Consider the following 27,821-nt stretch of genomic DNA (forward strand, 5'->3'; position numbering starts at 1 on the left):
CTACAGTATTTGTGTGATTTTGCTACTCATTAATTTCCTAAGAGCCTTAAGGTCTAGAGTTCATCTGGTCTGCTTTATTTCATGGTTTTTAGAGAAACGGTTTTTTTCTTTATACTTTCATGTCATGAAGGCCTTGGAAGGACAGTCTCAACAGGCTTCCCCTCTGTAGTCTTGTCTCCTAAAGGAGAAGGATGTGATCTGTATTGTCATTTGTCAAGGCCTGCCTGGGAGGCGGTGAGAGCCTGGAGATAGATAGGCCAGGTTGGGTTTGCTGAGAGCTGATGGTACACAGTGCATGATTCTAGGCTGATCCCAGCCAGCAACAGGAAGTCCCACTTCATCATCTACTTGAAAGCTCTCTGCTAGGAACACAGCATGAACTTTTAGTTTATATTGGTTAAGCTCCAAGAAACAGTACATGTTGGGGGGAATTGAAGTGCTCGTGGGCAGGTCCAGGAAAGATACACCTTCCCTACCAGATTCCAAACTGTCTCCACATCAATAAGATGTAGCAATGACCCAGAGCTAGAATCAGGATTCTCAGGGAGTGAGAAACGCTGGGGAAAAAATGTATAGCTATGTCATGTAAACACACTTGTATCAATATTAACATGCAGAATTGTAGGCCAAGTGGTGTTTTTGTCCTTCAAGGGTCTGGATGCAAATCCTGATTCTGCTTCTTGGGAGTATGACTTTGAAATGTGAACGCCTTCTTCATTTGTAAAATGGAAATATCAGGCTTACCTATCTCAGCAGATGGTTATGAGAATCAAATGAGGGAATGTGTATGGACTCATAAGCACCTGTTAGTTGCTAACAATCATATACTTCCTATGGAATGCTATTTCTTGAATCCTGTATCTTTCTAATATATCCCTAGACCCGTAAGTCAACTGTTGGTTCTTTTTCTACTTGTGCAACAAGTGAAATTTGGCACTGGGTTCTGGAAAGTATGAACAAATTCTTGGAATCACCCAGTTATGTGAAAGATGTCTCAACCTCTCACTTGTCTGTTTGCCCAACAGTGTGCCATGTAAAAAGTGCGTGGTGGTTGGTAATGGAGGAGTTTTGAAGAATAAGACATTAGGAGAAAAAATTGACTCCTATGATGTAATAATAAGGTAAATATATTTCCTATTTGCTAACCTGGAATTGTTTCAAAGGAATATGATTTTCTATTTTAGTATGACTGTGTTTAAAAGGAAGATGAGTTGCTTAGATATATTTAAGTACATTAACACAGCCGGGCTCTCAGTCGTCGACTAGAGTAGGCCTAAATTTTCAGGTCATTCACTTAGCAAAGATTTGTGAAGTCTCCTTAATATGCCAGGCACAGTTCCAGCTCCAGGGCATATAGCAGTGAATGAGAATAAGCTCCCCGTGGAGCTTACATTGTGATGAAGGGAAGAAAACAGTAATTAAATAAATAAGGAAATACAATAATAAATGCCATACAAACAGTTAGAACATATGTGACAGCCAGTGATTGAATAGCTACTTTAGAATGGATGACCACTTTGAGGAGAAGACTTCTAAGACAGACCTACGTGACCGTTATAGTACCGGCCATGTGAAGACTAGGGAAGAGCAATCCAGGCAGAAAGAATGTTTAGTGCAGGTCCTGGGGAGGACATGATCCTGGGTTTGAGAAGAGTAGCAAGAAAACCAGTGAGGGAGTCGGGCAGCAGGCTCAGGGAGAGTGGTACAGTCGGAAGCCAAAGAGGAAAGCAAGGGGCAGATTGTATAGGACTGTGTAAACTGAGATTAGAACTGGGATTTTACTTTAAGTACAACAGGAAACTTCTGAAGATTTTTAAGCGAGAGAGCAATCTGATCTGGCTATGTTTTTAAAATACCTTGGCTGTGGCATGGACAGTGGGATATGAGGGACAAGGGTAGAAATAAAGAGGCCAGTCAGGTGGCTATATTCAGGCAGATGGTGGTGGCTTGGAACAGGATTGTCATGACAGAGAAGGACGTAAGTGGATAGACTGAGACATGTTTTAGAGGTAGGGTTATCAGGATTTGTTGATGTGTTAGGTGTGAGGAGAGATGGGAATAAAGGAACCACATACCTCCTCCTGGGTTTTCAGCTTGAGAGATTGCCTGGATAGAGGTACCAATATTGAGCTGGGGGAAGACTTAGGGTAGGAAGATGTTTAGAGGAGAATCAAGATTTCTGTGGGAACATGTTAGATTTGAGATGCTTACTAGATTTGCAATGGAAGTCAAGTAGGCATTTGGTTAAACAGGTTAAAGGCTTGATGGTAAACAACCTGTAAGCTATGTTTAAACCATGGTCTGGGCAAGATTTCCCAGGGAGAAACACAGAAGAGGGCTTAGGACTGAGTCTTGAGATACTCTATACTTGGAGGTTGAGCAAAAAAGAAAAAAAAAGAGTAAAAGAGATGGAAGAGGATCCACCAGTGAGGTAGGAAGTGTTTTAAAGGAGAGGAGAATGGGTCACCCATGACCAGCTAGTAAGAGGTCATGCAAGATAAGGACAGAGTTCACCACTGGACTGGCAACCTGAAGCTCACTCACACTCTTGACAAAAGCAGACTTGGAGACATGATATGGGGAGTGGCCCAACCAGAGTGGTTTGAGGAGAGAATGACAGGTGGGAAAATGAGAAACCAGTGTAGGCAATTCTCTTGAGAAGTTCTGCTGTGAAGTTGAGAAATGAGATGGTAGCTGGAGATAGTTATGGAACCAAAGGAGGCTTGTTTTTTGTTTTGTTCCTTTTATAAAGAGAGGAGATTCTAGAGCATGTTGGTAAACTGATGGAAATGAACAAAGAGATTGGTGTGGTAGCAGGATGGGATGGGCTTCCAGAGTGCAAGTGTGGTTGGTCCTCTGTAATGGAAAGGAAAACTGGGATTGTAGTTATGGCTACCAAGAGTCCCACAGATGGAGTGGAGGGAAAATGAGGACATTTCTAGCTCTATTTTCTCATTGAAAGGTTGAAGTAAGGTCATCCTGTGTTGTGTGTGTTGGGAATGGCTATGAATAGTCTTTTCAAGAGTGGGGCAGTGCGTTAGGATGACCTGGCAGTCCTTGGGGGTTTTGCTGGGTTACAAGCTGCCAAGAGCTTCTGCATAGTGAGGTCACCTTATTTTCTGTTCACTATCCACTTTGAGGAAGCTGTGAAATTTTATCCACATGACAATTTTTGAAACACGAATTTCCTTACCTATAGTTGTCTAAACATTTGATCATCCAGCACCACAGCAAACCCTTGTGGGAGAATGCCACGGGTACAATATTTATGAAAGTCATTGCAAGTGTTAAGACTGTCTCAGGTTACATGGAGTCAGTAGCAAAGGGTGAAACAGTATTTATCCTCCCAGGGGGACACTGTTTTGGAAACAAAGCATTCCTTTTAATAGCATGCCTTCATAGTGTATGTGTAAATAGTGCATGTCTAACTTTGGCACTGAGCATACGCGAACCCAATGGTAGATCCTTTGTGGTTCTTTAGTTCACTCTAGCAATAACATTTATTTGGTTGTGCATGGGTATAATATGGCAATTTTATATTATCACTTTATTACAGAGCTCAACAATTTTGATGGGTCTTCAGATCACCTTCAGAGTGATTCTTGTTTGTCAGTCCATGTGCTACATGACTGTGTAAACTTGGGCAAGTAACTTTCTCTCTCTGGACTGCAGGGCCTTTATCCAAGGGGTTTTCTCTGGATGTCCTCCAAGCTCTCTCTTAACTCTAGTAGTCTTTGGTACTATGTTCTAATTTTGTTTTATTGAGTCTTCGATTTTCCTGGAGGTAGGACTGAATTATCAGTGGCCCCACAATTAATGTTCAAATCCAGATGAACATTTCTGCCTTTGATCAAGCAGCCGTTTCATGAAAGGGAATTATTTCCTTGGCTGTTATGCATTAAAAAAAAAAAAAAATCCATTGCCCTGTAGCTTTACGCACTGGGCCCGTGGCCGCAGCTGTCTGTCCTGCTCTGAAAGTTCTGAAACTTGGGATGGAATTGGCTCATACTACACTTGGTCTACATATTTTGTGTGTTTTACTCCCCACAGAATGAATAATGGTCCTGTTTTAGGACATGAAGAGGAAGTTGGGAGAAGGACAACCTTCCGACTTTTTTATCCAGAATCTGTTTTTTCAGATCCCAATCACAATGATCCTAATACTACGGTGGTTCTCACTGCTTTTAAGCCGCTTGATTTAAAGTGGCTGTGGGAACTGCTGACGGGTGGCAAAATAGTAAGTTGGCAACATTGATCTGCCTTCTGACTACCTTCAGTTTTTTTTTTATTAAAAAAATTTTCATTTTTTTCGTTAAAAAAAAGACAACCACAATGTTCTATTTTCTGTGTTTTGTTTTTTTTTTTTTATTTCAGAACACTAATGGTTTTTGGAAGAAACCAGCCTTAAACTTGGTCTACAAACCTTATCAAATCAGAATATTAGATCCTTTCATTATCAGAATGGCAGCTTATGAACTGCTTCACTTCCCAAAAGTATTTCCCAAAAATCAGGTACGTATTTTTCTTCGCACAGTTCCAAACTAAAGATCTGGCTAGGGTAGGGTGGAGAGATCCTAGGTTTCTCAGAAAGGATGAGAACCATGACTCACAAGGTGGCTTATGAAGGCCACATCCGAGGTAGTGAAATCAGGTATCTGTGGGTATTATGTTTATGTTTTTCAGATTGCAAGGAAGGAAAGAACCTTAGGTGGAGTATTTTTTTCTGCCCTTGTGGAGCCCTTCTGGGGTCTCCTCCTGCATGCCCCAGAGACTCATTTCTCATAACCTCGTCTTCAGTGTTCTGCAATGAGGAGGGGGCGGCGGGGTGGGGGCGCGGCTGGGCAGTCTCTGCTCAGAGCAGCCAGATGGCTTCTGGACAAGCGCATGGCTACTGAGGCTAATAAGAACTGTCTCAAGCACTCTGATAAAAATATCACAGGAAAGCCGGAGGAAAGGTGAGGAAAGGCAGGGTAGTTCAGAAATATTTCTAAGGTCATAGAGGAGATATTGCTGAAACTCCGAATTTTTTAATTAAAAGGAGTCTCACCGACTTTGACTCTTGTAGCCCTTTTGTTTACATTCCCTAGAAGACAGTATCCTCTGGACCCAGTGGCACGGATCGGTTTTTCATTTGAAGCTTGAGAAACTGTGTGACATTAAGAGCTCAGCTGAAATGAGGTTTCCCTTTTTAGTAATCAGGGAAAATCCAACGAAATAAACACACATCATGTATCTTTTTTTTTTTTTTTTGGTCTTTTTTTTTGGTATGATAAAAAAGTTCTAAACTTTAGAATAATTAGATTCTAATGCTTATAATGAAACAACTTAGAATATATATATATCAAGTGTATTTATATATATACGTATTTTCTGCCATTTCCCCTCTCCATTTAGCTATTCCCCTATTTATAGACCTTTCTGTTTGTATCCAGCTTTTTTCCTCTCTAAATTACCTAGAAATGCATGTGATTGATTATAGGGCTTTTCAGCCCACTTGTATGATTTCTGTAGGATAGACTCCTAGAAGAGGAATTCCCAAGTCAAAAAGCATAAATGTTTTAAATTTAAGCCTTATTTCTTAGTAATTTTGAGAGGAAAGGCCAACTTCTTAGTAATTTCTTAGTAATTTTGAGGGGAATAAACAGCTTCTGAATGTTGAATTTATTTCCTAAGTTAGGTAAGATCAGATACAACCTTTGTTTTTTGCTTTAGGTAGTATCTCCAAAAGAATAGGAAGACCCTGATCTTAGAGATGATGCTAAAACTAGTTGTAGCTAGATTAAAATTCCAGTAGAACATGGCATCCCAGAAGCCAAATTGAGGACACAGCAGTATTTCAGAGAGGTCTGTTATGTGAGATGCTATCCAGAGTTTGCGCACAAAGAATAAAGCCTGGTTTTGGAAATGTGAAGTCATATTGATGATGTGGATAAGGAAACAAACAAAAAAAAGCCTGCTTGAATTAGGTTAAAAAGAACATGGGACATGAGCAAGTGGAGGCAAATTTTTAATGGAGTTTTGTTAGAAAAGAGGGCAGAGAAATGGTTGAAAGACATGGGATCAAGGAAGGTTGCTTGCGTGGTTGTGTTTTAAAGACAGATGCCACGTTTATATGACGAAGAGAACGATTCGACAGAAGAAAATGATGAGGAGAGCAGTGGGTCATTGTCAGAATCCGATCTGGTGAGAGAGAAGAGATGGAAAGAGTGCCTGAGGGGAGAGGTTGGCCATAGGTAGGGACAGGGACATGGCATCCATGTAAGAGTGAGCGCTGGAAGTACAGGTCAAGATGAAGGTAGATTGGGAGTTGGGAAGCTGGTATAGCTCTTCTCGGTTTCTGTTAGTGAAATAAGGATTAAATGGGCAGTTTGAAGTGGGACGGAGGCTGAGGCTGTTGGATATAAAGGTATAAAACTGTCCTCTTGGAGAGTAGGAATGGAAATTTACTAGGGGAATACTGAACACCCACTTGAGACTTTGGCCATGAATGTGTACCCGGGCACGTATGTTGTCTTCTCTTGGCTTGTTCTGCTGCTTGGGTGTGGGTTGAGCCAGGGTTAAGATTCTGTCAGGTGATGATCTATTTCTGTGGGTGAGAGGTGCAGAAAATGGAAGGATTATACTGATGGATGAAGTCCTTTAAGGAATGAAGAAAGGAAGTGGAGGACATGAAGGGGAGGGACAGAAGAGGGAAAAAGTGATGGGATCAATGAGGTTGAATGACTCCCAGGTTTTTAACCCAACCACTAATTTCCCTTTCTGGCAGATGGTGAAGGCTTATGGTATTCACAGTAGGGCATGGGGTAAAGAAAAGCTTATGCAAAAGGCAGTTTTCAGATGAGCTTGCCTCCTGAAGTTTATTTGATATTATTGTGCTGCTTGGATTTTTATTCTCCTTCTCAAAATCATATTGTGTTATTTCCATGGAATCTGTAAGTCTTACCTTAATGAAAGGAAATCTCCTTAGATGGCTGTGTTAAAAAGTTTAAGATGTATTTTGTTTTTGCCTTTGGAGGCCATCCCGGTGAGAATTAAAACTGAATGAAGATCCTCCTGTCAATCATCTGTTACTGCATTTTCAGGAGATATGTATATGTGAAAGGGATGCTTGGTTTCTTTCCTTTTTGGTTTTTAAATTGATAATGATCCAGTGGAGACTGTGACATTACTCTGTATACATCTGGAATTTTTATTTTCTATAGAAGTCAGAATCTTACTATTTGCCACTGAAGTTAATTGATTAGTCTTTCCCTAGAGCTGGTTAAGTTATTAGGATGGTAAAAGAGATCTATTTTAAGGCCTTTGTGAAGCCTCTTACCATCCATTAGTGAATTAACCTGTCTTTACGTTTCGTGTACGGATTCAAAATTTGCAGGCTCTGCTGTTTGCACGGGAAGCCTGACTCAGCATGTTTTATTATAAAATGAGGCAGCAGCATCCTTTTCCCTGTGCCTCAGTGTTTCTTCGTTTGATATTTGTCCTCTGGGCTAATGCGGCAGTTAAGTTTTATTTGAAAGATTTTCTAAGATTTCAGTCACATTTATATGCTTTTCAGAGTTAGGAAATTAACCGGGGCTTGGGCCTTAGACATGATGAGGTTTTAACTTAGGTATTTCTCACCTGATGACCTGTTCAGAAGTCCCGGTTTTATAAGATGAGGTCACCCAATTATGCTTTAGAAACCAGTATCTTGTTTGAGTTTTAAAAAAACTTTCATTTCCTTCCCCAGAAACCCAAACACCCAACAACAGGAATTATTGCCATCACGCTGGCCTTTCACATATGTCATGAAGTTCACCTTGCTGGTTTTAAATACAACTTTTCTGACCTCAAGAGTCCTTTGCACTATTATGGGAATGCCACCATGTCTTTGATGAATAAGGTAATATATACATACACACTTGGGTATAATCTCTGATCTTTACAGTTGCAAAGCCTCTATCTTCTTTTCTATCGTTTTTACTGAAGGAACAGGTTTTGAGAGTTTGAGAGCTGCTTAACCCTACCCAAGAGCTACCAAAGACTGAAACTGGGACTCAAATCCAGGCAGTTCCAATTTGTGGGCCTCAGACCCTTGGGAATAGGACATAGTTATTATCAAGTAGCATCAAACCCCTCTAGACATCAAGCCTTATCTTAGATCATGTTTGCACTATTTAGATATGCATGTAGGCAACTTGCTGTTGATAACAATCTCAAACTCACTTAAAAGCATTGCCATGGAACAGGGACACTCATCCACGTAAGAGGATTGAGCACTGAAAACACGGTAAAGATGAAGGTAAATTTGGAGTTGGGAAGATGATATAACTTTTTGCTGTGCTTTTCAACGGATTTTTTTTAGTTAAGCAGAGGGGGAGGTCTGTAACGTTTTCACTCCATGAGGGAATATTCATGGTCAAAAAGGTTGCAAACGTTTATAGTAGATCATGCTTCTCTTGAATTAGAGATCAGTGGTGGTCGATAGGATCTTTAAGACTTAACTGAATGGGAAGGAGTTGTCTGAGGTTAGTGGTATATCACAAATGATAGGACTAAAATGTTATCTGTACATTTTTAATATGGAAATATGAATGATTTGCTGTAAAGTAGGGATATATCCTATGTAATCAGTCCCCTTAGGTCATCATCCCCAAACACTACCATAAGCCAAAGAAGTGGTATTATTCAGGTCAGACCTTCATATATTACTTCATCTCCTACCCCTTGTGAGACAAACACTTGAGTAGTTCAAGTGTTGGGTGCTTGCGACAGACTTCAGGATCATTTCTCCTCAGCCCTAATCTTTTAGCACTTGTGGGATTTCTCGCCATCTAAATAACAGAACATTGAAACAATTTCCTGAGGAAAATTAGGATATCCATCAATAGAACAGAATTATTTTTAAAAAATCTGATCTTTGCCATGCTTTACAATTGCTTCTTTAGGCTGATTTCTATTATGAATTTCAGGTGCTGTTTTTATTAAAGTGATCAACCCATTTTGACTTAAAATTTTGGTCTCTAGTTTTATATCCTGATTTAGGAGATGGGGGGAATGATACGAAGGGGTGCTCTTATGTGAGGATTTAAGGGGAAACAGCAGGCTAAATTTAGGGAACACTGGCAAAAGAATGAGCAAAGAAAAAGGTAACAGAAGTTTAAAGTCTACCTGTATACTTGTGACTTGAGTTTTTTATTCAGAAGCTTTTTAGATACAGTGTATCCCATTGTTGCTGTTAATGTTTTGAGACTGGGATAGATGATTTTTTCCTTTTCTTCTCTAGAATGCGTATCACAATGTGACAGCGGAGCAGCTCTTTTTGAAGGACATTATAGAAAAAAACTTTGTAATCAACTTGACTGAAGATTGACTCTACAGACTCAGAAGACGACGCTAACAGTATTAGTTTTATTTTTATACGGCAATTTTTAGTTTATTTTTAAATATGTTGGATGCACTTGTCAAAAAATTGTGTATATTAAGTCTTTTACTGCCTGGTGATTCATAACCACCAGCTTAATTTTTGTGAATATATTTAATTTATAAAAACCAAGATATGCTTAGTTAAGATATCAGGGAAAGAAGTTTTGATTGCATTGTTTTTAAAACAAGTTAGTTTTCTGAAGTGTTTTTAAACATCTTTTTATAATTAGTTCATCTTAGACTTTTGAGAGGATGTGACTTCCTAATAAGGGGCTTTAGTTGACCACAAGTTTTGAACACAACATTTGGCTACTGTAAATTGGTGGGGAATGGCCATGTGTTTGTGCCTTGATGTGGCAAACTGGAACCACTTTAGGCATGTAGCTAGATGATTGTTCCTTTTTGTTGTAGCTGAGGAAACAGATTTGAATCTTAAAGCAGCCCTGAACATAACAGTAGGTATGGTTATGGAAATCTAAGATCATACTGTTTTCATTAAGCTTTTTTTGTCTTGCAATTAAGTGAACCATGATTATAATGAGTAATCGGGTAGAAGGAAGGTGGTGTTTTTAAGGTGAAGGAAATAGGCTAAACATGAAATTCTGGACAAGTAAATAATCTAAGAATGCAATTACTAAAGCCTGGTGACTGCATTATTTTAAAGCTCATACAAAGTAGCTGAGCTAGGCAAGCTCAAGGAGACCATTCTTAAATTTTCTGCCTGGCTTAATATATTAAAATTTGAAAGTTTACTATTTATTTGAATTAGGAAAAATGAAGATAAATCCTTGAGACTAAACAAGCTGTTTTTTGGATTTAAATGGGAATTTCATGAACAATGTCAATTCTTCAAAGGGAAGGCTTACCTGGCCGCCTAGGGTGCATCAGAGAAGAGTCCTACTGGATGCAAACAAGTCAAAACCAACCTTTCGAACAAATGTGAGCTAGTGACCCTTCTCATTTAATACAGCCAAGGGCTACGGGGAGGGGAAAAAGGAAGAGAAGAGAATTACAAGAGGGATGGAATTAAAAGTTCTCAGAAGAGGTAAGAGTTGAAAGAATTGTTAATCTTTTGAACAATAATTATCATTGGGAGACATGGCTCGTGTTACCGGAAACCAACCTGCCTCTCTAAAGAGTATGTCAAACGCAGTATAAGGGGGGAGGAAACTCCAGGTTGATTTAAGCCAGATCTGGACATTAAATACGGACTGTGTTCTGTTAGCACGAGCATGCTTGCACAGTACCATGGTTTCACTGGATTCCTCTAATAACTCTGAGGTGGAAAAGATGGGTGTTCGCGTGACCTTTCCCTCCTACCACACAGCCAGAGTTTACCACACAAAATGCAGTTTGTGAACTAATTTAGGCTTCAAAAACGGATGGTCCGGGCTGGAGTAAAAGTAAAAAACCACTGGTAGCATTTTCAAATGTTACTGTAAGGTCTAGAATAATGGCAGTACAATTTCTGAGCGATGCTAAAACTGAGGAATCTGGCATTTTGTGTAGTATGAGAAAAGGCTACAAACTTCAACGTGGTTTCATATAAGCCAAAGGAAATTCTCAGCAAGACACATATGTACAATTTATTAAAAACACACGAACATATTAAGATCTCACTATTTATACAATCTAAATTCTAGCAACATATACAAATACTGAGTGACTACAGTACATGCCGAGGTAAGAAAAGTACATTCTGGGAGAATATCACTGACCCTCAAACCATTTTTATTTCCAATATGTATTTTAATGTTTTGTTTCCACCTTTCCCAGTGCCAAAAAAACAAAAACAAACAAACAAACTAGTCACAAATTGGAGTAAATAATTGGTGCCACAGTTGAACTAAAAAGTATTTTAATAACCATCCAACACTCACTAGATTTTGCAGTTTAGGGACTTCAAGTTCAGAACAGAAAAGCAGAGCTAAAAGGCAGTTTTTTTTTTAAAGGTAGAGCTTAACAGATTTCTCTTAAAAGGGTTTGAAAAGTTTCTGTCCCACAATCTTAGTTCTGTCCTCTGACCTGGTGTTTCCATAGCCCTTACGCTCTCCAGGTGTCAATGTGGGGCCAAGGCAAAGAAGTTCAAGCTTTCTCACCTTCCACAGAATTTTAGATGAGTGCATTTTCTACTGGGGCAGGGGAGGACAAGAGTGCACATGACACCATAGTTTCAACTGCTGTATAAATTCTCTACACAAACCATTTCATCAGCGGATAAACCCATTGTTCAATGCAAAGTGCAAATAGTGAAACATGAATTTAAATAACTGGACTAGACCCTGCACATACAATAGGATCTATTTAGTGTTATAGCTTTTAATAAAATATAAATCAGCATTCACAATATCTTTAACTGTGCTGGTTCCTAAGATCATGTAACAGTGAAGTTGGTGTGACTTTATGAAAACCTGCAGGGGCCACACTTGCTGTACCACTGTCTGATTCGATTTTTATCATTGTGTTAACAGGAAAAAAAATCCAATAAACCAGAGTGACTTAAGTCTTTAACATGTTTCAAGCAAAGAATAAAAATTCAAGGGAATTTAGTAACGAAAAAAAAAAGTTACTTTCACATTTTCAGTTGATTGTCTCCACAGCTGCATCAGACATATAAATGTAGTTAAAACCCAAAACAAAACTCTAATATGAAAACAAATGAACTAAAAGTACAAAACCAGAATAACCCTTTGTATCAGGCTCAGCTCTTCATTTGGAAAGTAAAATACACAAAAGCAATAAAAACTATTTTGTAAAAATCACTGGTAGTTCAAGGACCGCACAGTGGCAAAATCATGCATCATTTACGAAGAAAACATTTGCCTCTCAAAAAAAGTTCCATGGGAAAATCAGGTGCACAAAATTAAATAAAAACAAGCATCTTTGGGAAAATGGGATCATTTCTCTTAAAGCTTCTCAAACAGGCATGTGATTGGAGAAGTATATTCACTGTGTACTGAGGATAAATAAAAAAATAAATTGGTTTACTCTCTTCCCACCTGAAAGGGGATGACTGCATTAATAAATGTGCTTTACACATTCATGTCTTAATAAAGTTCAACATCTGTGCTTTTTGTTTCAAATGTTTGGAAACAATATATTTTTTCAATGAATAAAATTATGCCTTAAAGTTTGTCTGGAAAAGCAAAAGCAAATGAAGGTAACACCAACAAAAATAATACTATACGGCAGAGAGGCTGCGAAATAATTCTGTTTTTGAAGCAATACTTTAAAATACTGATATACCTGGAAGCGAGCAAAATGAACACTGTCTTTTCTCACATCTAGCAAATTCTGGAAACAATCAAGAAATGGCTAGAACCTGATGGGAGATTATATGTTTTAAACATAGGGCCAGCTTCTCATCTTGCCAAAGATTTTTAAAGATTCTTACACTATGGGCTAATAAATTAGATGATTTTTATTTCACCCATCTAAAACTAGTTCTGGGCAAATGGTGACAAAGAAGTTGCCTGGAAGTATCAAAAACAGACGTCAATATTCACCTGCTAGGATGCTAGAACATCTGTTCCACAGGCATGCGGTAAAGGACTGTCACAATTCCTACGACACAGAGCGGGCACACTCACACAGAGCTGAGGAATTCATGCTGGCTTCTACTTCTTTCAGTATTTTACTGTGGATAATTAGAAATACTTTTTGACCAAAAATAACTTCAGATTCAGAGAAACATCTCTATATATTAAATCAAAGAGGGCAAATCCGTTTTTTGTTTTCTTGTGTTTTTTTTAGGGTAATTTATATGACTTCTGAGGAATGATTCTAAGCCTTTTGCTGTGGTAAACATAAGGACTCCTGTCTACAGTGTTCACTCAGATGCCCTCCAACTCGCCTAGGACCAATCCCGTTGCAAATAAATTTGGGGGCAGGGAGAGAATCTCTGTTAGAGCTTTTTACAATTACAGGATTCATGAGGCTGATGAAGCAAGCATCACTCACTAAAAAAAAATTCAAAACAGTTTATAAACACAAGAACGGGGCTGGCCCCAGACAGAACAAGCAGGGATGAAACCAGGTCATGTACCATGAAGTGTGAAAGCTCTTCAGAGTGTCAAAAAGTGAAAAATCAATGACCCCACCCTTCACAAGTCAGTTTCCCACTATAGACCTTCCTAAGGAAAGACAGATAAGTGTATGACTACAACCAAAACGATGATTCTATCACTAATTTTTGAAAAAAATCCATAAGGAATATAGGAATAGAAGAGAAAGAACTCATGATAGTACCCACCTTTCACAAAGAGCAACATTTCAAGCCATCAGACATTTCAAGAACAGTACCACGCGTTATTGCCAGTCAGGCGTACAGAGCCACCTCGAGTTCATCAATGTACCTGCAGCATCGGTAATAAATACTCAGTGATTTTTAATTTCTTTGAAGTGCATAGTAGGGAGCTTTTTTCTGTATTAAAAAATCGTGTTTTACAGTAGTAACAAACAGGATGTTTGAAATTTAACAGGCAAGCCGTCACTGCCACAGTAACGCTCTTAAAGCAAGATGGCAAGATTAGCAGTTCCCTGTACCTCGGTCCTCACATCTTCCCCAACCACAGCTGTGACAGACAGGTAATACATTCTCTACATTACTACCACTAACACACAAGAAAGGCCATGTGCTTTACAACCATGCTTTATAACAAGCAGCATCCCCTTCAAAGAGTTTCTTGAAAACCATCACATTCACCATCCCCCCCGGCCCCCGAAGCCTCCTGTGTGCTGTGTGGCACCTGGTACACCAGTTCGCCTGGGGCACTGGCACCTGGTTTCCCACCTTTTGGGGTGTCATACTGGGCGCGGGCGGACGAGCAGCTGTCGGTCCTGGAGAGAAGAGTGTTGTAGGCTCCCACCACAGGGGGAGGCTGGTTCCCTGTAGCTTTGAAAGTGGACGTTGAGGGAAGACCAACTGAGGCTGGGGGGTGCCCGGACATATCCATGATGATTGGGGTTGCATATTCGGGCCCGGTAATCGGCAGTGGTTCGGCATAAGCATGGTAGACTTCTTGGACCGGGGAGTTGTAAGGATCTAGGTCAGCATAACTTGCTTCTTTCCCTTCTTCTGGTTTAAAGGTGGATCTCTGATGAAGGGTGCCAACAATTCCTCCCACAAGTGGTTGTGCATACTCTGTGGATATCACAGAACCAACGACAGAAAGGTCACCTCATTCACACAGGGATCAGCCGTAGCCCGACACCCAAAACACACACTTCTTTACGGCACTTTTGTTCCTATCAGTACAGACCTATGGATTTCTCTACCTGAACCAACTTAAAAAAATTAAACATGTTATCTTGTATCTCCTAAGAAGTTAATATGCCATAGAGCCTCATGCATGAAATTTTACAAAGAATGTATATGCTCTTCAGATTTATAAATAGTGTATTACTGGAAAAAAAAAACCCATTCCATTATTAGAATATTCTCAAATAGGACAGTGTTTAAAATAAGTATGTACTAGATTAATAGGATAAATACTGTAAGGCTCCTGTGGCTTTCCTACTCTTCACACTCAAATAAAACTCCAGGTAAACAGATAAAAATGCCCAGATAAAAATGTTTTGGAGAACATTTCAAAAATGTCAATTTTTGAAATGTTCTCCAAAAAAGAGGAGTATGCATCTAAGGTGCAGAAATGACTCTCTCAAGGTCCTTTTAAAAAGCAGTTCTACCTCAAGAAAACCGTTCATCTCTTACATATGAAAAAGAGAAAAGACACTATAAATCCCAAATTTCCAGCCTAGTGTGGCAGTTTCTTCCTTCACTCTGTGGCGAAGGCCGCACGCGGTTACCTGCAGAGTCCGTCTGCAGCACTGTGGTGACTTCTCTTGGACTCAAGTGATTAACTTCACTGCTGCTGTAGCGAACGGGGGTTTCCTCGTGTTCCACTGATTTGGCAGGGAGAAACTGCTTCATTCCTTTCCACCAACCTTCATGGTGATTGTAAGCAAGAAAGAAAGACCATTAAATAAAACCCTAGGCCTGAAATGATGACATTGTTTACGGGAGAAATCCTGTTGCATTTAAGCCATTTCTGTAACACACTAGTACAAACTAGTCTCTATGTTCAATCTCTTTTTTTGTAGTAAAATACACATTACATAAAATTTACCATCTTAAGCATTTTTAAGTGTAGGTCAGGTGGCTTAAAAGTCGTGCACACTGCTGTGCAACTATCACTACCACCTATCTCTGTAACTTTTCGTCTTGTAAAACTAAAACTCCATCCCCATGAAACAGTGACTCCCCATTCTTCATTCCCCTCACCAATGGCAACCACCACCTTACTGTCTTCACTGTCTTTATGATTTTGACTACTCTAAGTACTTCATCTAAGTGGAATCATACGGTATTTGTCTTTTTGTGACTGGCTTATTTCGCCTAGCATAATGTCCTCAAGGTTCATCCATCTTGTAGCATATTACGGAAAATCTTTCCTTTTTAAGGCTCAATAATATTCCATCGCACTTATACAACACATTTTGCTTTTCCATTCATCAGCTGATGGTCACTTGGGTGGCTTCCACATTTTAACTGTTGTGAATAACTTTGCAATGAAAACTGACGTACAAATAGCTCTCTGAGACCCTGCTTTTAATTCTGTTGGGTGGAACTGCTGGATCATATGGTCATTATTTTTCATTTATCAGGAACAGCCATAGTGTTTTCCGCAGCACCAAACCATTTTACAGTCCCACCAACAGTACACAAACATTCTAATTTCTCCACATCCTCATCAACTCTTACTGTTCTGTTTTTTTGATAGGAGACACCTCATGGGTGTGAGGTGTTATCTCACAGTTTTCATTTCCCTAAAGATTAGCGATATTGAGCATCTTTTCGTGTGCTTATTGGCCATTTGTATATATTCTTTGGAGAAAAGTCTACTCAAGTCCTTTGTCCATTTGTGAATTGTTTTTTTGCTGGTTTTAGAAGTTCTCTAAATATTCTGGGTATGAATCCTTTAGCAGATACATGATTTGCAAATGGTTTCTACCATTCTGTGGGTTGCCTTTTTACTCTCCGGATAGTGTATTCTGACACACAAAATTTTTAAATTTCCATGAAGTCTATTTTATTTCTTCTTTTGTTAATTGTGCATTTGCTGTCATAGCTAAGAAGCCATTGCCACGTCCACTGTCATCAAGTTTTTGTCCTGTGTTTTTTTTCTACAAGTTTTATTGTTTAAGATACTACATTTTGGTCTTTCATCCACTTTTGAGTTTATTTTTACAAGTGGGTGTTAAGTAGGAGTCCTACTTCATTCTTTTACATGTGGATATCCAATGTTCCTAGCACCATTTGTTGAAAAGACTGTCATTTCCCCAATGGGTCTTGGCACCCTTGCCAAAAATCATTTGTCCATATTTAGGAGCATTTATTTCTGGGCTCTCCATTCCACTGGTGTGTATTTATGCCAATACCACACTGCTTTGATTAACTTTGCAGTAAATTCTGAAATCAGGATGTGTGAAATCTTCTAGTTTTATTCTTCTTTTCCAAGACTGTCTTGGCTATTTGGAGTCCCTTAAAATTCTATATGAATTTTAGAATGGATTTTTCTGTTTGTACAAAAAATGTCACAGGGGTTTTGATAGGGATTGATATTGAATCTGTAGATTACTTTGGGTAGTACTGGCATGTTAACAATATTAAGTTTTCAATCCACGAACACAGGGTATGTTTTCATTTATGTCTTTTTAAAATTTCTTTAGCAATGTTTCTAGTTTCCATTGTACAAGTCTTTTACCTCCTTGGTTAAATGAACTAAGTATTTTATTCTTTTTGATGCAAATGTAAGTGAAACTTTTTATAATTTCCTTTTCAGATTGTTCAGCTTGTGTACAGAAATGCAACTGATATTAATACTTAGGAGTTCACTGAACCAAGGAGGTAAAAGGTGTGTTGACTTTGTATCCTGATAGTTGGCTCAGTTATTGGTGCTAACAGCTTTTTTTTTTTTGGTGGAATCTTTAAGGCTTAATTCTCCTTTAAATGTTTGGTAGGATTTTTCTGAGAGATTTTTGATTATTGACTCAATCTCTTTAGTAGTTATATACAAGTCAATTCAGATTTTCTATTTCTTTGTGATTTAGTCTTGGTAGATTTTATATTTATGGTAATTTGTCAATTTCACCTAGTTCATTCAATTTTTTGGCATACGATTGTTCATAATACTCTCATAATCCTTTTCATTTCTGTAGAATCAGCAGTGATGCCTGCACTTTCTTTTCTGATTTTAGTAGTTTCAATCTTTTTTCTTATTCCATCTAAAAGTTTGTCAATTTTGTCGATCTTTTTGAAGAACTAACATTTGATTTCACCGATTTCCTCTATTTTCCCATTCTCCATTTTGTTTCTCTCTCTTATCTTTATTATTTCTTTCCTTCTGTTAACTTTGGTTTTAGTTTGTTCTTGTTCTAATTCCTTAAGTTGTTCAAGCTCATTTTTTTTTCTTTGATGGGATATCTAGTGCAATGCAGAACATGGTAGAAATTTCTATCAAAAGCATATACAGAAGCAAATCACTCCTATAAAAGTGCAGGCAAATACAGTTTGTTTCTTGTAGGATGGTTTTTGATAAGTTTTTCTGAAAAAATACTTCCCAAAATCTACCTTGGGGTGTTAGCAGCACAGAATCTGCCCCCACCACTGCTTTTTTTCTACGTTAGTCACAGCGGTGAACTCTTCTGCCTTTTAACTGTTCCAGTAGCGAGACCGGAAAGTAGGAGACCTGCAGGGGGCCTCTGGTGTCGCCTGCTGCCCTCTGCCCCACAGAGTAGAGTTCAGAAGACGACAACTCATCACGGCAGAGACGGCCGACCTCCCGATTCTCAAACTGCTAGGCTCTACTTGGGAAGTACCCACAGCACAGTGACACACACACACTGTGTTATCAAGCCCACAGTGCTTTCATAGTCCACAAAGAAACCTGGTCTCCTCAAGAAAAACAGATAGTGGCACAAACCGCACAGGTTTTCCAGGAAAAAGGAACAGAGGGTGCATTACGAGAAATCCTTACTTTTCATTGCATTACTTATTGGCTACAAGAGATTTTATAGAAGAGTAAAAATGATCAGAAGGTTAGAGGAAGATCATTTTTCTCCCAAGTGCTGGGGAGTTTATGTGGGCCTGAAAACAACTCTCCTCTTTCACTGCTGCCACCTGGAGGGGTGGGACTTCCCTCTGATAGGAGGGGGTGCAAAGTCCTGGCTTACCTGCCCGGTCCCAGTAAGGTAAGTCGTAGGTGCCTTCGGTTTTTTTCTTTCTGGAAAAATAGAGAAAAAACATGTTAGCAAACAGAGTGAATTCACGAGTAAGACAGCTCTGAAAGTGCAGGATAAACACTCAAGTTAATAGTTAGTCAGGAGTACACATTTCCATTTGTTGACCTACCCGGCAGTGTCCTCTATTTCATTTGCCTTTCAAAGTCGCCACTGCTGAAACTCATAAATTTTGAACTCTCAATAAATTTTACACAACCATCTCCTGAGATAGTTATTCTGTTACCCAAGGTACTTCCCGCTCAAGGGATAAAGGAATAAGAAAGGCTAAGACTGTAGATAAAAAGAATCTCATCAAAGACCCACAGGTGATGTGTGGGTTCTTATGGGAAAGTTATTATTAGGTCTGTTTCAGTTTCAAATACAAACTATGCAAATCCATTGATTTCCACCTGTGTCATGAGAATCTGAACATCCATAGGGTCCTTTAAGCACCAGCCAAAACGGATCTCAGGACTTGCCTCCCGCCTCCCCATCCTCGCCCTCTGGGCTTTGACCGTAGCGGATGAGACTTGACTGCCCGACTGACCACTCCACTCTGCTGCGTGTGGACCGGGTGACCTCAGACAAGTCATGTATGCGCTGTCTCTTCTTCCTCTATAAAACAGTACCTGCTTTGTAGGTTGTTTTGAGGATTAAATGAATTGAACCATGTGAAGAACTTACACTAATGCCTAAAATCGGCTTTCATTCTGTATAAAAACGAGCTGTTGCTGCTGTCCTCACTGTTCCTATTGCTTCTACCCAGTTCCCCGAGAGCACCCTGGACTTTCCCTGCCCTCAGAGTGACTTGCTGGGTCTCTGCCCAGACGCCCTTCCTACAGCCATGAATCCAGGAGCCAGCTGCTGCTTCAGTGTCCTCTGGCGGCACGCGGTGTATGGCGCTACCACCGCTGCCCGTCTTCTGCAGTCTCTCCTCTCCCAGCCTGTGAACTCTGGGGCTCACACTGGACTCCCAGCACACGCTCGGTACTCAGCACAAGGCAGGAGCTCAAAGAGCTGAGGGAACGAATGAAGTCACTCTCTCGTCCACCAAACCTGTCCCTCCTGCTTTGTCATCTCCACTCAGGACATCTCTCCTGGTCTAAGTGCACAAGCCAGAAACTTCCGATCATCTGGGACCCCTCCTCCTTCCTTAGCAGACAGCCAGTTGCGCCTCATCTCATAATCTCACCCGTCTGCCTCACCGCCCTCAGGGATACCCCCACCTACCAAATGAAACCTGAATCCCTCTGTCCCCGAAGCCCTCCCGGACCCAGGCCCAGGCTGCGCCTGCACAGTCCTTCCTCTGCGCTCTCCTGTGTCCCGCCCGCGCGTGAGCACTCACTGCCCTGCCTGCACTCCACGTCTCTGTGCCTTCGCTCAAGCACAGAGTCTGGGCTGTTCTCTACCTTCCTCCATCTAGGCAAATCCAACGTCCTCGTTAAGGAGAAACAAACTTGAGGATTACTCTTTCCTGCAGAAAAGGTTTCAGATAACTCTCATGGTTCTCACATCTGTGCTCCCTGGCACTTCAAAAAGAACTCCTCCAGCCATATTACAGTTCCGTGTCTTGTCAATCAACCCTGCCAAACACCTGGGAGATAGGAGTTGTGTCTCGTTCTTTCAGGAAATATTACTAAGCAACTATTATGTGTCAGACTGTCGTTCTTATTAATGTGTATATTCCAGCACGTAAAGCAGATTTTGATACAGTAAAGGCACTCAGTGACTGACTATGCTATTGAACATACTCATTTTTTATGGAAAGGAGAAACTAATGTATTTTGACTTTAATAACTACCTTAACTCTCCCCTTCTCAAAAAGGTGAATGGTACTTCACCTTGTATATTTAGTTTTTATTTCACACTTGGAAACACCCCTTCTAGGACCAAGCAGGTGAGCTGGTTAGGGACTCACCTGTTTCTCCAATGCCAAGCACACACTACTACGAGGATGAGGGTGGTGAGCACCATGACGAGCACCGGGACTAGGACTGCAGCCAAGGCTACATCTGAAAACACACCAAAGGCAGAGTCATGAAGATAAGGTGGGAAGGTTACCCATATCATCCTTCAAAGCTTTTCTATCTCAAAAACTGCCACACACATTGTTCATGAAACGAGAATGGGCGTGTGTGAGTAATGGCAGAAGCTTTCACAGATAACGTGGAAGTCTGTCATACTACTTGCTTCAGCTTTGTATACACTTAAAACTTTTCATAGTAGCTTTTTAAAATCACCAAGACAAACTGAAAGATCAATGAAAAACTTGGAAAATATATTTCTGAGTATCTGATAAAGGGTTACTGTCATCTATATATGACAGAATTTACACGTCAAAACCAATCAATAGAAAAATCAGCAGAGATGAATGAGCAATACAATTAAAAAATGTGAGTATTCAACATGTTAGCTTCACTAGTAATCACAGAAACAGAAGTTAAAACAAGAATAAGATGCTATTTCTGCTCATCGAATTGGCAAGTATTTAAAAGAATAATTGTTAGAAAGGATATCAAGAAACAGTTATTTTTATGGGACTTTAAATGGATACTTTCTGTATCATTTTGGGGCAATATGTATAAAAATTGATTACTTGGCAATTCCATGTCTAGAATTTATTCTTAGAAAAAAATTAAGATAGCATTCAAAGATGCATCTTTAAAGTGGCTTCTGTATCTTCAAGAGTGAAAAACTGGAAATAATCCAAATGCCCAAAAACGAAAGGGAATAAATATATCATAATATCTTTCTCGTAGTAAAATATCCAGCAATTGGAAATGTGTGTATTAGGGGGATGGGGGAAATATTTATAGATATGGGAAGATAACAACACAGTGTTAAGTGTGAAAAAGCCAATTGTATCAACAGGGCAGAAAAGGACAATGCTTGAGCCTGCAGGGATTAGGAGATCATTTAATCCTCTTATCTCCCTCCACAGATAAGGAAGCCCAGGCCCAGATACAGCAAATGGTCTGCCTAAGGTCGCTTGAGACATCAGCTTCTTCCCTAGTTTGCCCCCCCCCACCCCCCCATCCTGGCAATGAGGACAGCCACAGCCACCGCTGATCCCTGCTGGGGGCTAAGCGCCAGACACTGTGGGGCCTCACCCACAGCGTCTTAGGTACCCTTATGATTGTATCCAAGAGAGAGAAAGAGGCTGCCGATGCGGGAGAGGGAGAGGATAATCAATAACCTGAGGCCTCTGAGAAGGTGGATGGATGGCAACAAGGGCACAGGTGGATCAGCCTTGGACAGTACAAGGAACCCCTCCTTCCACGCAGTGGACAGAGGGTACAGGTGAGTTTACAGGCCCCACAAACAGGGAGTGTCCTTCTACTTGCTTTTACTTTCCTTGAAAAGTTGAAGTGGTAACTGAGAGTGAGTAAAGAATCTCTGAGTCAAGGGTTTGAAAAACATGGAGAAGTGACTGCTGAGAAGAGACAGAAGAGCTAACCGGAGAAAGAGAAAGACCCCCGGCTGGTGCTGAGGGCCCCATCTGGAGAGGATTCAGGAAGCTACAGTGGCACAAATGTGACCATGATATGATTTTCTCTAGCATCGCTCTCAGCCTGGATGTAAAAACGGAAAAGGAGAAGTGCATAAAACAGAGATCATGACTCAGGGCTAGAAAGCACTAAGAAGTCAGAAGGGTAAATGTGCTTTATCCCTAAAATTTGTGAAACTGGAGAGAGAATAATCAGGTTCAGGTAGATACAGTTCAATTTAATCAGAGGTTTCAAAAAATCTGCTTAGGTTCAAAAAAGAATAAAAAGTCTATATACCACCATCCCAGAGAAAAGGAGACAAGAGGTCTTTAACTGAAAAGACCTGTACATTCTTTGTTATTCTTCTGAAGCTTACAGGAATGCTAGCTCTGGAAGAAAACACTTTAAGGACAGTTTTAGCCTTGAGATTTTAAGATTCTATAATCAGACTTTAAGATGAGCAATACTTTCAAATGACTGTTCTTCCATCCAGACATGAGGTCTGGGATTCTGCCCAAACAGACGTCTTCTGCAAAATGGTAAGAAGTTCTGTGGGACACTGAGATCTCTTGTCTCTAGGAAGTCTTGCTTCTCTTTAGCTTTTCCAGCAGCATGAGAAAGTGGTCTGTTTAGAAAATACCTTAGAAGATGGGAAAAAAAGTGATATGTGGAAAGTTGGAGAGAGTTACCTGAATCAGGCAAATTTTCAGAAAATGAGAATGAATAAAGTTCTGTGTGGCACAAGTTACTCGGAATGAATTGCTTTCTCTTCTCTGCACTGTCCTGAAAATGCTTTATCTGCCAACACTGAAATTAATTCCTCTATGACACTGGTGGTTTCTTCCGAATTCAACTGGAATTTTGTTTTTCAACAACTAGTACAATCAAAGTATTATGTTTCGTATGTGTTAATACCTTATTTATCGGTAATAAAATTTGAAAGTAAATTCTACCACATTTATAATATGAAAAAATTACGATTGTAAACATTTTCAAAATAGAGACTGAAGTTTTTTAATGAATATATTAACTCACAGTATTTTTTAAAAAGTGTCAGTTTTCACCCAAACTGGTTTTTTTCCCCTTCTTCCCTTTTTGCCACCAAATTTCCTATCCAACAAATTAATATATAACCAGAGGGGGAAAAATAAGTTTGTTTCCTGGTATGGTTTTAGTTATTTCTAGAAATAGACTCCTTGTGTTTAGCTGTGGTGGGAAAAAAAAGATCACAAGAGGAGACCCAGAATACAGCAGCCATCTCTAAATATTTAAAGAACAATTCTACAATGACACCAGAGAAGAGAAATCAGAGCAATGTAATCAGTTTCTTTTCCAAGGAGAATAATAAAAGTTTTTTGTTCTTTTTTTTTTTTTAAAGATTTATTTATTTATTTATTTGAAAGAGAGAGAGATGAGAGAGAGTGAGAGAGAGCACATGAGAGGGGGGGAGGGTCAGAGGGAGAAGCAGACTCCCTGCTGAGCAGGGAGCCCGATGCGGGACTCGATCCCAGGACTCCAGGATCATGACCTGAGCCGAAGGCAGTCACTTAACCAACTGAGCCACCCAGGCGCCCAAGTTTTTTCTGTTCTTAAGAAATACAGTTAAGAGGAAAAGAAACTGAGGGTTTAAAAGCTGGAAATGCTCCTGAAAATTAAGTTACAAACAATATAAAATGCTACTATGTAACAGGTATTAATTTCTGGATTTGCATACCTTTGGTGACACTTGGAGTCACGGTAGTATTTTTGATATCAGGAGTGGCTGTTGTTTGCTCCGTCTGTGCAGGAAACTCATTGTTACTGCGAGGTTGTAGTGGTTGAGTAAATTTTGGGGCTCGACCTTGGAAAAAGTTTTAATAACTCTTTATTCTTTTATCTACATCAATTTGATTAAAACAAAGTTATTTTATGATGCTTTTAATACATTTATGGAAAATTATACCACAAATCCAGGGAATACCAAATTCTCACACTTAAAGGAGGCACACCTTTGGCTATTTTTGGAGGGGCTGTAGTGTTTTTGAGGTCATTGCTGTTCCGAGGAGGTGGAGGTTGAGTAAGTTTTGGTGGACGACCTTGAAAAATGGTTTAGAAAAGTTTATACATTTTGCTTATAAGAGTCATAGCTAAAAACAGTAATTTAAATATCTTCAACATATCCTAGAGGACTTATTTCTGCCCAGTAATTTTAAATCTTGGACAACAATATGCCAGAAGGATAAATATACTATGCATTAAACATACAAACTTACTGGGATTTCTCACTTTTTATAAAATTAAATTGTTTTAAAATAATTTTCGTAGAACACGGAGGAGGTGGATGACATTAAACTCTAAAGCTACAGAAGTATCATCACAGCTTGACATACTACTCATTCAATCATTTAATAACTGTTTGTGGAGGGCCCACTACGTGGGGGGCATTGTGGAAGGTTCTGGAGATAAAACAGTAAATAAAGTATTAAAATATTCTAGAATACTGAGGGAAGTTACTTCCACTTTTAATTTTTTCAAAGGAAAAGGCACTTAGACTAGGGTTACTGTTATAATCATCGGTGTTAATGGTACAATATTATGCTTCATGGGACCTGATTAAAAATTAAGATTGAGACTACATCTGAAAAGCAATCTCATTTCATTATCTCATTGACGATGCTCTCTTCTTCCACTTGTAACCTTGGAAAACACTCTGGTAACTGGCTTTTTAATAGGATAACTATTTCTTTTAAAAATCCTCTTTAAGAAGATATTGTACTTAAAAGCCGAACACTCATATTATCACTACTTATTTTCTCTGAGAATAGCAAAGCCATTTTAAATTAAATTACATACTGTTGCTTTACCTTTAGGAATAAACTGACATCCAAGCAGTTCCATTTTCATGGCAATTTTCTGCTGCCATTGCGTAGGATTCACTCTAATAAAACGTGCAATAATTGGTGGCAAAAAGTTATTACGCACATCCTGGTGATAATCTTTGTTTCCTTGAAATATCTTTAAAAAACAAAAAATTGGTACTTTATGTCAACAGAGGTCAGGGCTAAACTGTTTCACTGAAACATATTTTTGGTTTTTGCTTTGGGCCTTAAATGAGATCTGTAAAGTATGACAGTAAGAATTAATTTCTCAGAAAATAAATTAATCATAATTTGGACTATTAAGCAGCTGCACATTCTTCATCAAAAACTAAGAGTACTGAATACAAAAATGATTTTAAAATGATTGAAACATACCAAAAATGCTAATTTGGCAATTTGAGAAGAATGTTTCAGCTGCAGTGAGACAGTGTAATTCTTGTAGTAAATGAGTAATTCTAGTCCTGCGGCACTACCAGCTATTTAAAAATATTAATTTTCAAAGTAAAGCATAATTGAACATACAAGGTCTTAGAGGAAATGCTTTACTGTGTACTTCTCATACTTTTTCTCTCAGAAAAGAGACAGAAAGTGAACATACACTAAGGAATGCATAACAGCAATATACCTCCACCTACTGGAGAAACTACATAAAGACAGTTCCTGTATTATTCATTTTCAATCTCTGCTGCTATCTAAACTACACAAGCGATTCTGAAACACTGTTGCCTGCCTAATTTTAATGATCCTAAGTAAACAGCAACGGATGCATTATATATATGTATTATACGAATACGATTTCAAGTGACTACCTCATCCCCTCAACCATTTCAAGCAAATAATGATAGTATGTAACACTGCAAGAGCTTATTTACAAAAGCATTTTCATATAAGTAACTCAGCTGTTCTCCATGACAACCCCATGAAGTAGGCAGAACCCAGAAAAGTGCAGCTCCAGAATGTAAACGGACTGCATAACCAGTCAATGACCGAGCAGTGACTTGAGTCTGAGTCTCCTGACTTAACTCTAGGGCTCCACTAAGCGAAAAGTCCTCCTTGTTCCTTTAGGCCAAATCACCGGCTAGTTTCTAAAGGCTACTAATAAATAGATACCTGCCTAAAATCAAAGTGGTTTGTATTTTATCAGTTAATGTGAGAGCAAGTAAATGTTTAACTCTTCCATTAAGTCATGTCCAAATGTAGCTATTTTCTTTTGGCTGATTCACAAAGCATTAGATTGTAAACTTCTAAGATGTGTTAATAGCCTTCATTTTCTACAAGGTTTGTTTTGAAGTTATAATAATTTCCAAACTAGTAAACTCCCATTATTTCCTCAGCTATTACTCTGAAATAAAATGAAGGCAAATATTTGCAGTCTATTACATTAGTGGTACAGGAACAATAATCACTTTAGGACATGAAAACTATCCCTGAGGTCTTACTCCACACCGCAGTTTCATTTTTATAAAAAACCTTAAAAGAAAAGGATTTTATATAAACTAAGTAAAAAAGATCTGCTATAATCTATGAGCATTTATTATAAGCCCCTGTGTGTAGCAAGGTCTGCAAGGAGTCATGAGGATAAAGATGGAAATGGAAGTCCAAGTTCCCACTCTCAAGGAACTTAAATTTTACAGGATATTACCACACACAGATATGGCACGCTATTAAAAAGCAATATATTATGAAGCAAGTTGTATATTCATTCCTATCTTCTGAAAACAAACCCAAAAGCTGTCTCAGTCTATGTGCTTATGCATGTGTGCATGCTTAGAAAGGGTGTGAAAATGAATACACCAATTACTCTTGAGTTGGAGGCAGATGAGGGAGCAGATGGGCTAATGTGAGGCAAGAGACTGGTATTCTGTATAATTCAGTGTAAGGACTTCCACTTCTATCAAGGACAGACTAATAGGGACTAAGTTTACCCTTTGCCTTAAACATCTGAAAATCAGATATAATATATGAAACAAGGGTTTTTCAACACTGGACAATAGGCAGCATAGGGCTTTAATCCCCGAGAGAAGAGAAACACATGAGGTGAGCCTTTCTATTTTCCCAATATTGTCCGGAGAGAGCCTTGGTGGTCTCACCAAAATGAGGACACTGAGCTCAGAGATGGAGAGGCCAAGATAGCTAGAATTTGTAAGATAGAGTATAGGAGAGAAGACAGCTGCACAGAGAGAGAAAAAGAGACTTCTGGGATCTGTAGGGGGGTTTCCCCTTAAATCTTCAGTTGCATGTAAAGAAACAATCTGTGGATGGGAAAAGAACTGCTGGAAAGGAGCCAGCAGAACAATTCTCAGAGCTAGGTAGGGTTGGGAACAGTTCACATTACCGACAGATATCGTGGAGAAAACTCATAATACATGAGACTTTGGGTTGAGTACTTGGAACAGTACTAACAGTAGAAAAAAAATTAGAACTAAAAGCTGCTCAGGTCCTGCCTAAGAAAGCTAAAATGCAGACCTTAAAAAGATCAAATAATTCCAATTATTCCAGGTAACCCGTGTCCCAAAATAAAACTCAAAATTAGATAAATAATAATAGAAAACCTAGCACCAAACAATGTAAAAGTTCATAATGTTTGGCAACCAATAAAAAATTACCAGGTATGTAAAATATGACCCATATTATCCATCAACATGAAAAGACCCACATGTCACACATAAGTAGACAGAATCAGCAGATAAAGGCATCAAAAGAGGTACTATATATTCCATATGTTTTAGGGGCAGAAAAAAGCATAAACATGATCAGTAGAAACTTGGAAAAAATTTTAAAAGCCCAA

The 27,821-nt window shown here is 39.1% G+C and overlaps 2 protein-coding genes across 9 annotated transcripts in view; one reads left to right on the plus strand and one right to left on the minus strand.

The window, feature by feature from the left end:
* Positions 1–12,488, plus strand: part of ST3GAL6 (ST3 beta-galactoside alpha-2,3-sialyltransferase 6) — a 60,700-nt gene extending 48,212 nt beyond the window's left edge. For 6 of the 7 annotated variants that reach the window (XM_078062683.1, XM_078062608.1, XM_078062754.1 and 3 more), the window contains 5 exons: positions 1,026–1,121; positions 4,051–4,237; positions 4,375–4,512; positions 7,730–7,882; positions 9,266–12,488. In XM_078062683.1, the coding sequence (XP_077918809.1) occupies positions 1,026–1,121; positions 4,051–4,237; positions 4,375–4,512; positions 7,730–7,882; positions 9,266–9,352 (661 nt within the window). In that variant the 3' untranslated portion in view covers positions 9,353–12,488. Of the gene's footprint in view, positions 1–1,025; positions 1,122–4,050; positions 4,238–4,374; positions 4,513–5,087; positions 5,230–7,729; positions 7,883–9,265 lie in introns of those variants that run through there. The other variant, XR_013444167.1, reaches the window with a different exon arrangement.
* DCBLD2 (discoidin, CUB and LCCL domain containing 2) overlaps positions 10,966–27,821 on the minus strand; it is a 91,649-nt gene continuing 74,793 nt past the window's right edge. For both annotated transcript variants that reach the window (XM_036089919.2, XM_036089921.2), the window contains exons 10-16: positions 25,019–25,169; positions 24,164–24,250; positions 23,890–24,015; positions 20,606–20,699; positions 18,640–18,689; positions 15,214–15,351; positions 10,966–14,548 (exon numbers count right to left, since the gene is read on the minus strand). In XM_036089919.2, coding sequence (XP_035945812.1) covers positions 14,079–14,548; positions 15,214–15,351; positions 18,640–18,689; positions 20,606–20,699; positions 23,890–24,015; positions 24,164–24,250; positions 25,019–25,169 — 1,116 coding nt within the window. In that variant the 3' untranslated portion in view covers positions 10,966–14,078. The remainder of the gene's footprint in view (positions 14,549–15,213; positions 15,352–18,639; positions 18,690–20,605; positions 20,700–23,889; positions 24,016–24,163; positions 24,251–25,018; positions 25,170–27,821) is intronic.

This window comes from Halichoerus grypus, chromosome 1, assembly GCF_964656455.1.
Source record: "Halichoerus grypus chromosome 1, mHalGry1.hap1.1, whole genome shotgun sequence".
NCBI classification, from domain to species: Eukaryota; Metazoa; Chordata; class Mammalia; order Carnivora; family Phocidae; genus Halichoerus; species Halichoerus grypus.